At 41.8% G+C, this 13,131-nt stretch overlaps 4 protein-coding genes across 5 annotated transcripts in view; 1 reads left to right on the forward strand and 3 right to left on the reverse strand.

Moving 5' to 3' along the window:
* Window positions 1-13,131, reverse strand: part of si:dkey-117m1.4 (uncharacterized) — a 56,438-nt gene that overhangs the window by 18,550 nt on the left and 24,757 nt on the right. The gene's annotated exons all lie outside the window — the stretch shown is intronic.
* cntf (ciliary neurotrophic factor) lies at window positions 58-5,559 on the reverse strand. The gene is made up of 4 exons (XM_057035377.1): window positions 5,429-5,559; window positions 4,411-4,655; window positions 2,851-3,159; window positions 58-2,770 (listed from the first exon to the last, which is right to left on the reverse strand). Exons 2-4 carry the CDS (start codon window positions 4,528-4,530, stop codon window positions 2,603-2,605), a joined length of 597 nt encoding a protein of 198 aa, XP_056891357.1. The 5' UTR covers window positions 4,531-4,655; window positions 5,429-5,559; the 3' UTR covers window positions 58-2,602.
* Window positions 4,764-6,418, forward strand: si:ch211-113e8.11 (uncharacterized). The gene is made up of 2 exons (XM_057035376.1): window positions 4,764-5,364; window positions 5,453-6,418. Exons 1-2 carry the CDS (start codon window positions 5,285-5,287, stop codon window positions 6,108-6,110), a joined length of 738 nt encoding a protein of 245 aa, XP_056891356.1. The 5' UTR covers window positions 4,764-5,284; the 3' UTR covers window positions 6,111-6,418.
* zfp91 (ZFP91 zinc finger protein, atypical E3 ubiquitin ligase) lies at window positions 6,419-11,927 on the reverse strand. 2 transcript variants are annotated; one of them, XM_057035363.1, is made up of 12 exons: window positions 11,008-11,927; window positions 10,705-10,742; window positions 10,501-10,611; window positions 10,201-10,234; window positions 9,828-9,938; window positions 9,650-9,742; window positions 9,377-9,562; window positions 9,227-9,277; window positions 8,810-8,888; window positions 8,363-8,477; window positions 8,168-8,267; window positions 6,419-8,071 (listed from the first exon to the last, which is right to left on the reverse strand). In XM_057035363.1, exons 1-12 carry the CDS (start codon window positions 11,415-11,417, stop codon window positions 7,102-7,104), a joined length of 2,298 nt encoding a protein of 765 aa, XP_056891343.1. In that variant the 5' UTR covers window positions 11,418-11,927; the 3' UTR covers window positions 6,419-7,101. The 2 variants fall into 2 exon arrangements, with proteins under 2 accessions (XP_056891343.1, XP_056891342.1); XM_057035362.1 differs by having other exon boundaries at window positions 10,201-10,237.

Below are 13,131 nucleotides of genomic sequence, written 5' to 3' on the forward strand. Positions count from 1 at the left end.
CATATCTGTGACTAGGCCTTTAAGGCTATTAGGGAATTTAAAGGAATGAGTTGAAAGTGGTGATAATCATTTTTATTTGCGTTTACTTATTGATCTCGAGATTATCCTGTCTATACATTTGCAAAAGTAAATACACAGCACTGACGAGTCAAAGATGATTACAGTCACATTGATGCTGAATAAATATTTGCAACATTAGTAGGTGTTCAGAATTACACTTCAATACAATTTTAGGGATTAACGTCCTGGCATCAAAATTCAGACAAAGAAGTTCCTATTATACATTGTTTTGTTTTTTTTCAATATTTCCTGTCTCGATGCACAAAAGACGCTTTACGCCCTCTTCTGGCAGCAAACGTAATTGCACCAAGGTGACGGTGACCCTGTGGACTCCACTGTGAACTCTTAACTGTAGAGAGGAGCCTCATTTCACACGCTCAACAGACTTTCTCTTTCATATATACATTTAAAATAAAGTACCAGACAAAGGCCTCCAGCCAGGGTCCTTTTCAAGTAAACAACAAATGTTTTCATTGCATGATTAAAGGAACATTTTCAGATTTTCTAGATGAGTTCCAAACAACCATTGATCTTTGGGATTCAATTAAATATTCAGCACTGTTCTCGCACATCCAGTGAGCAGTTCTGGCCTGCTGGCTACTGATAGACAGATGCAGTGGATACATAATCCTCTGTGCTTTAAGCCATTTTCCCAGAGCCAGCACACCCCTGTAACTATAGTTCAAGACAACAGGCACCTGGAGCTGTAATCAATTTGAAAATAGAAAATGAAGGAAAAGTGGTGCAAAAAGCTTTGGAGGAAATCACTATATCATTCATAAGCAAACCAAATATGTGACAGGAAGAGGGCAGAAATCAATATGTGACGTTGAGAGAAGGGCCTACAAAGGTACCAGCAGGCGACAATATCATGACAATGCAACAGCGATCACACTGCTAGAGCAGTAGATTCTGAGGCTGCATGCAGATAAATAAGAGCATCAAACAGCCTCATTCCTTTAAAACGGCAATTTTCTCCAGTGCTCCTTTAATATATGAAGCAGGTCTTATTAACTTCACTTTTTGCAAAACAAAAATGTTACATTTTTTAAAATTACCTTCCATTGTTTCTCCTTTTTTCCTAAACATTCAAACCAATATTCATATTTGTCTGACCATTCCTGTATCAGATCTTTTTGACATGTTTTACATTTTATCCTTGAACTGAATTCTTGTACATCTAAAGATAATTTCAGTTGTCCTCCAGCAACACTCGCCAGTAAATCTGGCAGTTTGCAATATCAATAGTTACACTGTGGGGTTAGACCGTATAACTACAGAGTATAAGCCCACAGGGTGGGATGTAATATAGCGTATAATATATAACTTGTACTTTCAGTGCATCAACTATTACAGCAAATAACTAAGAGACAAAGACTAAAGACAAAACCCAGCAAATACGTTATTTTTTAATCCAAAATCAGAGGCATTTTTGCATTACGTAATTTTATGATTTGTTCCTCTTTTGGCTGTGGATCTTTAATGCAATATCTTGTTCTTCTAACCTTTGACTAACATATGATTAAAGGTCAGGCTGCATCTTAATTTAAGTGGGCTGAAATTGTTGCACTTTCATGTAACACATCAATAAAGATATTGTTTTATCTTTTCTCTATTATTCATAGAATACCTCAAAATTCTGAACATATTATATTTATACACACACACATACATATATACACACACACACACACACACACACACACACACACAGACACAGACACAGACACACACACATATATATATAAAGGCATTTAAATGATTTGTATCTCACTGGGTAGAAGAACTGTATTAAGAACTTGGAATGGGTTATTTGTATTGTTCTCTCTTAGAGGTTTTACGTAAAAACTGTTGCTTTCTAAACCTCAAGACATTTGAAACTTTCACCACTTAAAAAGTGCTTTAAAAAAGAAAAACATTTACAATATTTAGAAAAGAAATCACGGGTTATTTAGTACTGCAATGTGACTCAAGCAATGAATATACGTGTGTAATATGGCGATATGAACACACGGGGGCGTTGCTGCAAGCATTTTGCTGCTCTACACGTTTCACGTCGCTAATCGCCAAATAAATAAAGAACGAGTTACAGACACATTATTAAACAATGATTACCGTCAACTTAAAACTTGTAGCGACATGAATTAAAACATCAGTTGTTGCCAATCTTGTAAGTATATCTGAAATAATTTCTGCTGTATCAAAGTGCAGCAAAGATAAAATAAAACATCTACTTTGAGCGAAACCCAAGCAAAAAAATAGTTTTCACTCTACTAATAGCTCATAACTGTTTCACTCTAACATTAAAATACATTAGTGAAAATAATCTTAAATGGAGAAGGATAAATATACTGTGCCATTGTTTTTTTCAATATTAAACACAAATTTGTTAAGAAAATTGATCAAATTTGTCTCAGGACAGACATCTATCGTAACGCTTTTTTTTTCTGTCCACATTTTGATCTCTGGCTACACCCAGCTATATTTTTTTGCTGGATCCCTCACCCTGCCACTTTTTCACCCGCCAACACTCCTGGAGGTCTCATCGACGAGCATTTCTAGAGCTTCTCCTGCTCCTCACATTATCCTTAAAGAGATCTGGAGGAAGAGCTTTCAAGGTGGTGATGGTCATCTTGATCCAATAGTCCACCTCTTGGAAGACGCGATAAAGCCAAAGCTTAAGCTCAAACACTGCAGTCGGAACAACTAACTGTCGATAAGATCAGAAAAAAAGATTTTAAAGCTGAAGGTCAACCGACTCCCTCACATTCAATGGATGTGAATGCTTACCTCCAACTCAGCCACAGTGGGAGTCTGGACTGTACCGTCAACAGCTTTGAGAAGCTCTCGAGTGTTGATGATGAGAAGGGAGAGTCTCTCCTTCACCATCTTCCTCTGGGTCTCATAGTCGAGCTTGCTGCCACCCAGCTCCTCTTCCTCTTTGGCGATGGCTCTTTCCAGTAAGACGTAGCACTGGAGCAGAGCAGAGTGAAGACGCCACAGCTTATCTCTGCTGTCCAGCTGGGAGGAAGGAGGAGGGACGGACACCAGGCTGCCATCGGCCACTGGAACATCAGACGTAAAGCTTTCTCTCTTTCTCTTGAGGATGAAACAGTTGAAGCAAAAAAAAAAGGGAGAACCAGAAGTGAAACCCAGGTTAGATGTCTCCTGTGAACCATATATGGTGTAACCATGTGTGCTGAGTTCACACCCCAGAACCACCTCCAATGGTAAGGAGTGGAAGCTGAGCCTTGATATTCCACAGAAAAATAATATATATCTTGCAGAGCTGCTGGAGTTATTTGCTGCTGGCACAGAGGATGACATCATCTGCCACTAAGTAGGAAAACCTGCCACAACTTTTCCACCATCCGCAGAGCGATGCTAACGGCACATAGCTGCAGCTCTAACAACTGTGTTCCAGCTCTGCCAATTTATTACTGAAACTAAACCAATGCCATATCAGTTTCATACTTCAGAGCATCTGATCACCATCTTTTAAAGATGTACCACTCGTTTATTAGGCTGGAGGTGAAACTAGAGCTAGTCCTGAGAGAATCCCAAACATTTTCGACATTTTTCCAAACCATTAAAGTTGAGCCGTGTGTGAAAGTTAGTGGCAGCGTGACGAGCTGGTGCCGAGACTCGCCACAGGATGCAGCACAGACAAGAATCACGTAATCACACATTACCAAGGACGAATAAAAGAGCTTCAGGAAACTACACAACATTCCTGATGGAAAATATTCAACTTGAATTCCATCTCTGTAACAACTGCTCTCAGTAAGAGAGGAGGAACTGATCTGGGCCGCAATATGACAAGTTAAAACACATCTCATCAACGCCGGGCCCGGGGCAACATTCTGCGTCAAATAAAGACTAATCAAAGGAGTACATGTCACCTCCTGGCTCGTGTCAAGCCACGTCTGTGCGAAACTAAAGGCCAAGACATGATGGACCTGAGCAGGACGGGCCGGTGCCAGAAAAACACCCACGTCTGTAATTCCAGCTCAGCTCACCCGCTGGAACTCTGCATCTTCCTGCTCGCCCTCACGTACAGATGATCCTATTCATTCTGTACTGTACACAGACACGCCCACCCTCTTTTGATTCTTTGGAACAGAACCCTTTGATATTTGTAGCTGCTGTTCCTATGCAAACTTTCAAACAAACCTAAACGAAAACACAGGGGCGAGAGAGGAGAGAACGAGATGCAGTAAACTAAAATATAGGGTGGTCTATTTCTTTACCTTATCTTCTCTAAACGCGCGCACGCTTTCCTCTCCAGCTCTGGGCTCAATCAACAGGCTGGGTGAAACCAGAGAACTTCACAAATATTCCTCTACTCACATAAAGGTCCAGTAGGACGGAACACTCATAGCGCAGCTGCTCGGCAATGGCGATGGCCCGGGCCACGGTGGTCCTACTCAGATCAGGGCCGGCCGTGCGTCTGGTCCGTCTGCATGCCATTGGATCATCTGCAGTTGTAACTGCCGTGGAGACACATGCGTACACCGCAGAGGCGCAATGGGCCGCCCCCTGTGCACGGTTGCGTGCGCTTTCGGAGATTTCCCATCGCGGCAGCACTGCGACCACTGGAAACGTGGGCCGCTAAAGTTAGAATCACATCAATCAGTCCAAAAGTACTATTATTGTTGTTGTTGTTGTTGGTGGTGGTGGTAGTAATAGTGGTAGTATCCATAGCTAAGTGTAGCTAAGTGCTTCAGTCCAGAGCAACTTTCATTCTTGTTAGAACAGGTTTTGGATTGAAGCACTTAGAGGATTGTAGTTTGTATCTTTATATGTTTTAGCTTGTAATTTAAAGGCGACATAATTTGACAACACACAAAGACGAAATGAACATGTGTGGATGGAAATTGTATGAATTTGAATTTGAAAACAGCAGACAGTACACATTCGGCATCAAGCTGCAGATTTAGGGTGTAATAGCACGTCATGACAGTAGGCGTCAGTGCGAGCACAAGCTATACAAAGAGCGGCCAAATTACAGCTGAAAAAGTCGCTTCCTGTTGCCTCGCCTTTAAATTGTTTATTTACATTCTGGGGCTACAAGCTTTCCGTCTTTATATAATAAGTACGTCCATTTTAATCAACATCACAATTTACCAAAAAAGGCTCTAAATATCCAAAACGGCAGTGCTGCCTTTTAGTGTGAGGTTATATTCCCAACAAATTAGCTACCTCGAGCTAAATCGTTGACAAGATGACCTCTCTGGTTGGCTACGGACTGTCTTCAGAGTCCGAGGATGATGGACATGTTGCTGTTGATGATGTTACAAATGAGTAAGTGCTCAATCAAAACATGTCCTGGAGATAAATGCTTTAACGCGGTGTTGTTCGTCCTCACCTGTCGGTCCTGTGTGTCTTTCAGCCCCTCTGAACAGTCTGGTGCGTCCTCATCAACCACAAGGAGCCGCAACTTTCTGTTGGAGCCCGGTTCAGGTTCGAGTGAATCCGACAGCGAATCGGACACAGAAGAACTTTCATCCTCACAACGTTCCCCAAAAGCATCAGTTCCTAAGGCAGCTGGTCCACCTGATCTACCTGTTCTTCATATAGACTCAAACATACCCAGTAAGCTACCACCGCCACTTCTCAACACCCATTCCGACAGCAGTGTGTTTAGCAACCCTTTCAAGGCTCAGGCAGACCAGAACCTCAGTGCCTTACAGAAACATGTCCCCCTCACAATGCAGCCCAGACCTTCACAGATCGGAGGTAAAAGAATATGTGTGTTGTACAGGAAAGATGGAAAGTGCAGATTTGGGATCAAATGCAAATTTGCTCATGACAGTGACCTCCAGACACAAGTTCCAGCCACTCACACCCATGCACCATTGTGTGAAGACACAGATGAAATTGTTACAGATAAAGGATCCCAGAACCTCCAACAGAACACAAGAGAGGAAGACTCAGGTGGGCCATTAAAGAAGAGGAGAGTTGGACTTAGTAACTCATTAATTCCTCCAAAAAGGGCCATGAAGCAGTACATCCTTCAAAGGAACAAGGAACAGGTGAACATGCCCTGAGAAAGATTTCAGGGAACAAGACAGAACCGATGGTAATGTTTGTGTGCGATTGTCCACGTCTGTGCCCGATTCACAGCTAAAAAATCAGCAACGTCTCAGTGGAAGCGAAACATCATTTTGTTGCAATTCAAGTACAATAAAATTATGTTTTGCTACAGTGTAGCCGACTTCTATTCACAATGTACAAAAACATATTTCTAGTGTATTGTTTTGTATCACCAAAGAGATGCAGATTTTGTAATGTTTCAAGGTTGGGTACAAAAATGTATTACAACTAAAAGGGAACTTGACCAATTCTCACTAATTAATGAAGTGTGTTATGTGGCTATTTTATTGTCTCATGTTTCAGTTACATTTGAGGACATTGGTGTGTGCTAACTATGTACATACATGTTATTACTACTAACAGGTGATACTGGTACAGATGCCATTTGAACTGACTACTAAAACCCCTTAAAGTTTCACTATGCCTTATTCCAAGCTTGTGAATTATATATTTTTTCCCACCTTTCTACTCGTGGTTTAAATTTGGATCTCACATAAAAATGAAGGCTTTAGGATGGAGCTGGACAGAATCGAAAGAAGAAAAACAGCTGCCTATTTAAAGTCTCACCCTGGCATATAAGGAACTGTTTTATAGATCTTTTTCTGGCAGTTAATAACAAAGATGATTAATAGGCATTCCATGTATTGTGTATTACCAGGGGAAAGCTATATTATAAGAAAACCCACAGATTTTTAACATGACCTCTTCAACACACACTCACTCATGTAAAAGGATAGTTAGGTTAACAGGACATATGTACATAGGTAACAACTTACACATACAGATAATTCCCTGATAAAAGGCTAACATAACTAGGAGTGAACAAACAGTATATAATATGCGGGTTTTCCTACATTAAATTCAAATATTGCAATACAGGGCAGCATGTAACCGATGGCGGCATCTGCCTCCATCCTTTATTAGCTATTATACATAACACTTGCTTTACATTAGGCCCTGCTGCACACGTCTCTCTGCACTGTCTGACATCATGTGACATTGTCCGGCTTCCTCCCAAACGACCCCGTCCCCCCCGGCACCTTCTGCCTGCTGAAGCGAGCTGACTGGATTGTCCAGTATAAAGCTGTCCCCATTGGTAGACACTGTATTCTGGGACTGGGCTGGGGAGAGGAGAGGGGTGTTCAGGGCACCAGTCTGCAGGGTCTGAAGTGGCTGAGACGTGGCTAAAATAGCCATCTGCTGGATGTGGTTCTGAGACTGGCTGACAGGCTGGAAGGTCATTTGCAGGATTTGCGCCTGCCCCTGACTCTGCTGTTGGGGGGAGTATGACTGAATGGGCTGGAGCTGAGGCTGATGCTGGGTCACCACTGCGCTGGAATGCAGGGTTAACTGTGGTATTTGGGGCTGCTGTGACGGCTGATTGGAGTGCACAAACTGGACGGGCATCTGCAGTTGTAGGTGACCCTGTTGCTGGTTGTCAGCTGGGGAAGGAGGGTCAATGGGGGACAATGCGATAGTCACTGGCACCTGCATGGTGTGAAGGTTCTGGTCTTGTCCCAACAAAACCACCTGGTGACTCACTGGTTGGGTCACATGAGCAATCTGAGACACCTGAGCAACTTGCTGCCCGACTTCTTGGTTGAGCTGGTCCTCCTGACTGCCCTGCCCTATTGGGTTCACGTCCAAATTGGTGACCTCTGCTGTCATGGGGTTTGCTGGCAGCTCCAACATTGAGGCAGGAGTTGTAATGAGAGCACCAGCATTAGCTGCCAGAGCCTCTGCAATGAGCACCTCAGGGTGACTTTTGGCTTTATGTGCTACCACACAGTCCTTCTTTTCAAACTTTTTGCCACAAATGGAACATGAGAACTGATAAGTGGCATCAGCGTCATGCTTCTTCATATGCCAGTTGAGTGAGGCCTTCTGGCGACAGGTGAAACCACAGATTTCACACCTGATTAAAAAAGAAAGAAAGATGATGCATGAATGTAATCTAAAAAAACGTAAAGGTGACTGATGTTGGAGATTAAAAAAACAAAAAAACACTGACTGCAGCGGCTTCTCTCCCGTGTGAATCATGCGGTGCACAGCCAGGTTGTGGGAGCTCTTGAAGGCACGAGCACAGAACTCACAGATGTAGTCCCTTTGGTCTAAAAATCATAAACAGCATGTTGTACTCATTACAATTGTAGTTCTTTATTACAAACCTGTTTGAACACTGATGGATACCCATGACATTCACTACCTGTGTGGTGTTTTGCATGACGCAGCAGTTGCTTCTGCAAACGGAATAGTCTCCCACATGATGGATGAGGACACACATACTTCTTCTTGAGCAAGTGCTGATACTTAATATGGTGCTGAAATGCACAGCAAAGACAAAGCATGACATTATACCAGCATCAGCTTAAAAAAAGAGTGGAAGAGGGAATGTCTATGTGAACAAGAGGAAGATACAGTCAGAATATTGATTAAGAGACCCTGGGAAAATCCAAACACTTGTAAACAGCAGTATTTCATCCAGATTTGCTTAAAAAAGTGTTTAAGTTAGCTTATTCCAGGTATACCTTCTTTTTTTTTCTTTTTTTTAAAAAATCCCTGATAACTGATATCACCTTTTCAAAAACTGTTTTATGGCAAGATTTTAAAGAAAGGAAAGTGATGCAAACTATTCCTGTGTCTTAAGATGTACCTGTAGGTAACGTGGGTGAGCCAGTACCGTCCCACACCCTTCAATTTCACATCTCACATACTGAACTGGGGGCTTCTTCCTGTTTGGGTGGCATCACAAACATGATGTAGAGTTTAATGTATGTATTGAAATGGTTAGATTAACAATTCATACTGTAGATTTCTAGTGACCTACAAGCTCTGAGGCACAACCAATTTGTTAACACGGATAATTTTACCACTATATTTAAAAAAAGTAAAATGCAGCAGTAAGATGCTTTATGCAGTCATATAGGACACAGGAGTCAGTCACCTGGAGGTCACTTCCATAACTTTTTATTCCAACTGACAGATTTTATCTAATCAATCTAATCTTGACTTGTTTCCAGATCTTTACGTCACACGACTGATAACCACCAAATCCAAACATCTACTTTACCTTCTCTTTGGCAGCCGTGGAGTTTTGTCATCTTTTTTCCGTCGGCCTCTCCTAAACAGCAGAAACAATAGTGGAAATGTTAACAGAAAATATGACGGTAGCAAAGGTGGACCTCATTCCGATATGTCCCTTATCTGTCGCTATGCTTACTTCCTTGGTCCATCTGGGTCCTCCACAATTTCTTCCTCTAGCTTAACTTCCTCTTCCACACTCTTCAGGATTTCCAAACCTTCCACTTTAATCTCAGCCACCTCCGTCTCTTTTTTAGGCATTTTTTCTTTCTCTTTCTTGTCCTTCTGTCTTGGAGGAGCTCTGCGCTTTGGTTTGGGCACCTCTCTAGAAAATAGAGACAGTGAAAAATTGGAAAAGACAGCAATGAAAAAAGAGGGCAATCTGGTCCAATCATTTCAGACACACACATACCTTTGAGCTTTCGGGTCATAGCTCTGGTCATTTATGTCATCTCTAAAAGGAACATCTTCATCACTGGTGATACTTTCCTCCTCCTCTGCACCACTGAAAGGGCAGCACTCAGCACTCATCAATTTGAAATTTCCAGTTGTGCTATGCCATCAATTGAAGAGACTACAGGTAGGAGTACCTTTGAATAGCTGCCTGGTGTTTACATTTGTTCAGGTCATCCTGAAATGAAGGGTTTTCATCGTCCAAGACTGGCTCGGTAACGCTCTCACTCACTTCCTCTTTGTTTTTCCTGAGAGAATAGGACACTATTACAATACAGGTTTTCATAACTTGTCCAGAGCTGGAGAATCATGAACATCACAAAAGTGTGGTGAGCAGTCTCTCGCAGCTTCTATATTGTACAAGGTATACATACAGTATATAAGGTCAGCAAACTCAAAATTATAATCAGCTACTCTGGGGGAACCGTTTCTTTATCTCCTAATCAAAATATTCACAAATTAAAACAGTCAACCATAAATGGACTTTGTGCTACCTAAAGTGATACTTACATTCCATCTTCTTCCCCACTGTTAAGTCGTCCTACTGCTGAATGGCAGACACATAAATTAGATAAGACCAATCTCCCATATTTAAATAGATGATAAGCGAGTCGCAGAAGAAAAGAGCCACTGATTTTAAGGTAAACTCTAACTTCATACTGATCCAATGACTTGAAATGACGCTAAAGGCATTCAGCAAAATAAGGAATACTCTAAAGAGGGTCAGGACAATGAAGCATTGGTTATTATAGATAGATCATGGGCCTCAAAGGTGGGACCGCAGAGGCTCACTGTAAACATTTTGCTCACCAGCAGTACTCTCTATTCCAGGCTCCGTCTTACATGCAACTTTGACAGAGCCACGCACACCCCTGCCAGACAGGTGCTTGGTTTGGGCCTGGATGCGTCTGGAGGGTAGAGCTGAAGGGAAGAAACAGAAAAAAGTAATCAATTATTGTCAAATTCAGGTTACATCAGCTGGATATTATACATTTTTTACAATACTCTGGTTACCTTGGGCATCTGTAAAAAAGTTCTTTGGGTCCTCTGAGCTGCAGAGAAGATATAAAACATGAGACCAGGCAGTCTGTCAACCTGCAGTGAACCCATCTCTAAGAAAAGCATACATTCAGGGTGAAGCATGACCTGCTACCACTAAAGTTGGTTAAGGTCCACTCCATCCTCTGTATGCGGGGGTGTGCTGCGGTGAAGGAGCATCAGCCCCCCGACAGAAACCCATATGTTCGACGTCACACTCGTCGAATAACCTTTGTGACACTCATCATCAGTTTGCACGCTCCAAATAACAGGACTTACTCTGTGCTCTGAAGACCGGCACCTGCCAGGACCCCTCCAGCCTCACAACCCACCGACTCGGAATGCTTCTTGCGCCTTGAGCTGGAAACTTTCCTTCGCTTGGTAGTAACGGTGTCCAGGTTCGGTTCGTCCTCCTCGTCGTCGCTCTTGCTGTCCTTAAGCCAAGCCGGTACCGCCCTCGTTGACCTGTTCCTTAAAACCCGACCCGAACTCTGAGGGCTCGACGCTGCCCCGTTCAGGTCTGGGAACGATGCGGAGACGCCGGACCTCGGCCGGCCCGCCCCGCGCTCTCTGAGCTCCCTTCGCCGTGCAACGGTCTTACTCGTGGCCGGTGTCTGCTCTGCGGCCTTGTCCCCCGCCGGCTCTTTATCTTTATCCGCCACCCCTGTTCGGTCACATGGCGGCTCCATTGCCGTTAAAACCCGACTGTCTATTTTAAATGAAGTCTGAAATCAAGAGTTTATTAGCGATGTGTGAAAGAACGGACCGCATCTGGTTTAAAGACGTTCAGTTTGCAAGCGGCCTTTATCCACAGTTGGACATTTTGTGTCATTGCGTGTGGTTCGTCGGAAACTAAATACATATATTTATTAATCGGAAACTAAAAAGTTTTAGTAATTATCTATTCACTAATAAAGCGATATCGTTTTAAAGAAGCAGACACTATTTTCACGTTCTTAAAGCTATAGCAAACCTACTTATTTGCTCGAGCCCAGTGCGCAACCATTTTGTACGCTTTGTCGCGTCTCCTTTAAGCCAAATATAAAGTGAGGCTACACAGTGAAGCCGCAGCGCGTTTTCGAAAGTGCATAAATCATTTGGATTTCCCAACCTATTCTGTGTAGACAGGGTCGGTCCAGCCACATTGTTTAAGAATCTGCACGGAGCTGGCGGCAGCTTACGGCACGTAACACGCAGAAGACTGCTGATGCATCATGGGTAGTGTAGTTAGTTCCTTTGATTCGACCAACGGTGTTTTAAGGTCTGAATTTAAGGGTATCGAAGAGGTTTAGGGAGGCGTACCGTTAAAATACAAGATACACTTATACCCATTGAGTAGCAGAAAGCGCATAAATGATCATCATGCTTATTTAAAATTCACATTTACGTGCTCAAACTCTGATCCACTTCCAGAGCGTATAATTTGCAGCGAGGTCCTTGGGAATGACTTTTATTTGGACTCAAGCACCCAAGTTTGGTGGCCAAATCCGTTGATGTATATATATTTTAAACACTAAGAAGAACTGCATCCAGAAAAAAAGTCTCAAAGTCAGTTAGCGCACCAGAACAAAAATCCTATCGATTAGTATTACGAGAAGCAAACATCCTTCCTGCTGTCAAAGATGATGGCAGCAAAAATATTAATAAAGAAAACACAAAGCTTAATGATTCATTGCTTTTTTAAAAAATGGTTGGAAAATTCGTCAAAAAGTAATGTTGAGTTGTTGAAAAAAGACACTGAAATGTTTTAAAGATCAACCTATAATTAACAGTTACTAATGGAACGTTTCATCTATGTAACGGTTTTTAAACAGTATTTAAACATGTTCCGTGTTTCTTGATTATTAAAAAAAAAAAGTTTATTTGCTATTATAGCTGATGGAGTCTATTCACCTTATTTGGAAAATACATTGCTTTACATTCCACTGGCCACTAGAGGGCAACACAGTGTTGGAATTTCACAGCACCACAAAGCACGACAAAGAACATAAAGGTGCTGATTGATTAAAGAATAACCTATTATTTGACGTGGTATTTAACTTTTCGCACTGAATGAGCAAGCAAATAACACCTGCTGTATGCAACAAAGCTAAGTTAAAATTTACATTGAAGTCATGTTTTATTTATATTTGATTCAATTCACTTTGATAAAAGTGATAAAGAGGACTGTATCAAAATTTTTGCATGAATATATATGCTTACTATTTCTAAACTAAATGTTTCTTCATTTAAGATTGCAATTATAGTTTGATTAACATTTACCTATGTCTAATTTATTCTAATCTCATTTGCAGACCATATAACCAGGTGTTAGTGTGCGACAATTTTGTAAAATAACTAGTGGCATAACAATAAAGAGTAAATTTGTTCCATATTGTATACTCTTTCTTCTTCAAAGAATCA

This window comes from Takifugu flavidus, chromosome 6 (genome assembly GCF_003711565.1).
Source record: "Takifugu flavidus isolate HTHZ2018 chromosome 6, ASM371156v2, whole genome shotgun sequence".
Taxonomy (NCBI): Eukaryota; Metazoa; Chordata; class Actinopteri; order Tetraodontiformes; family Tetraodontidae; genus Takifugu; species Takifugu flavidus.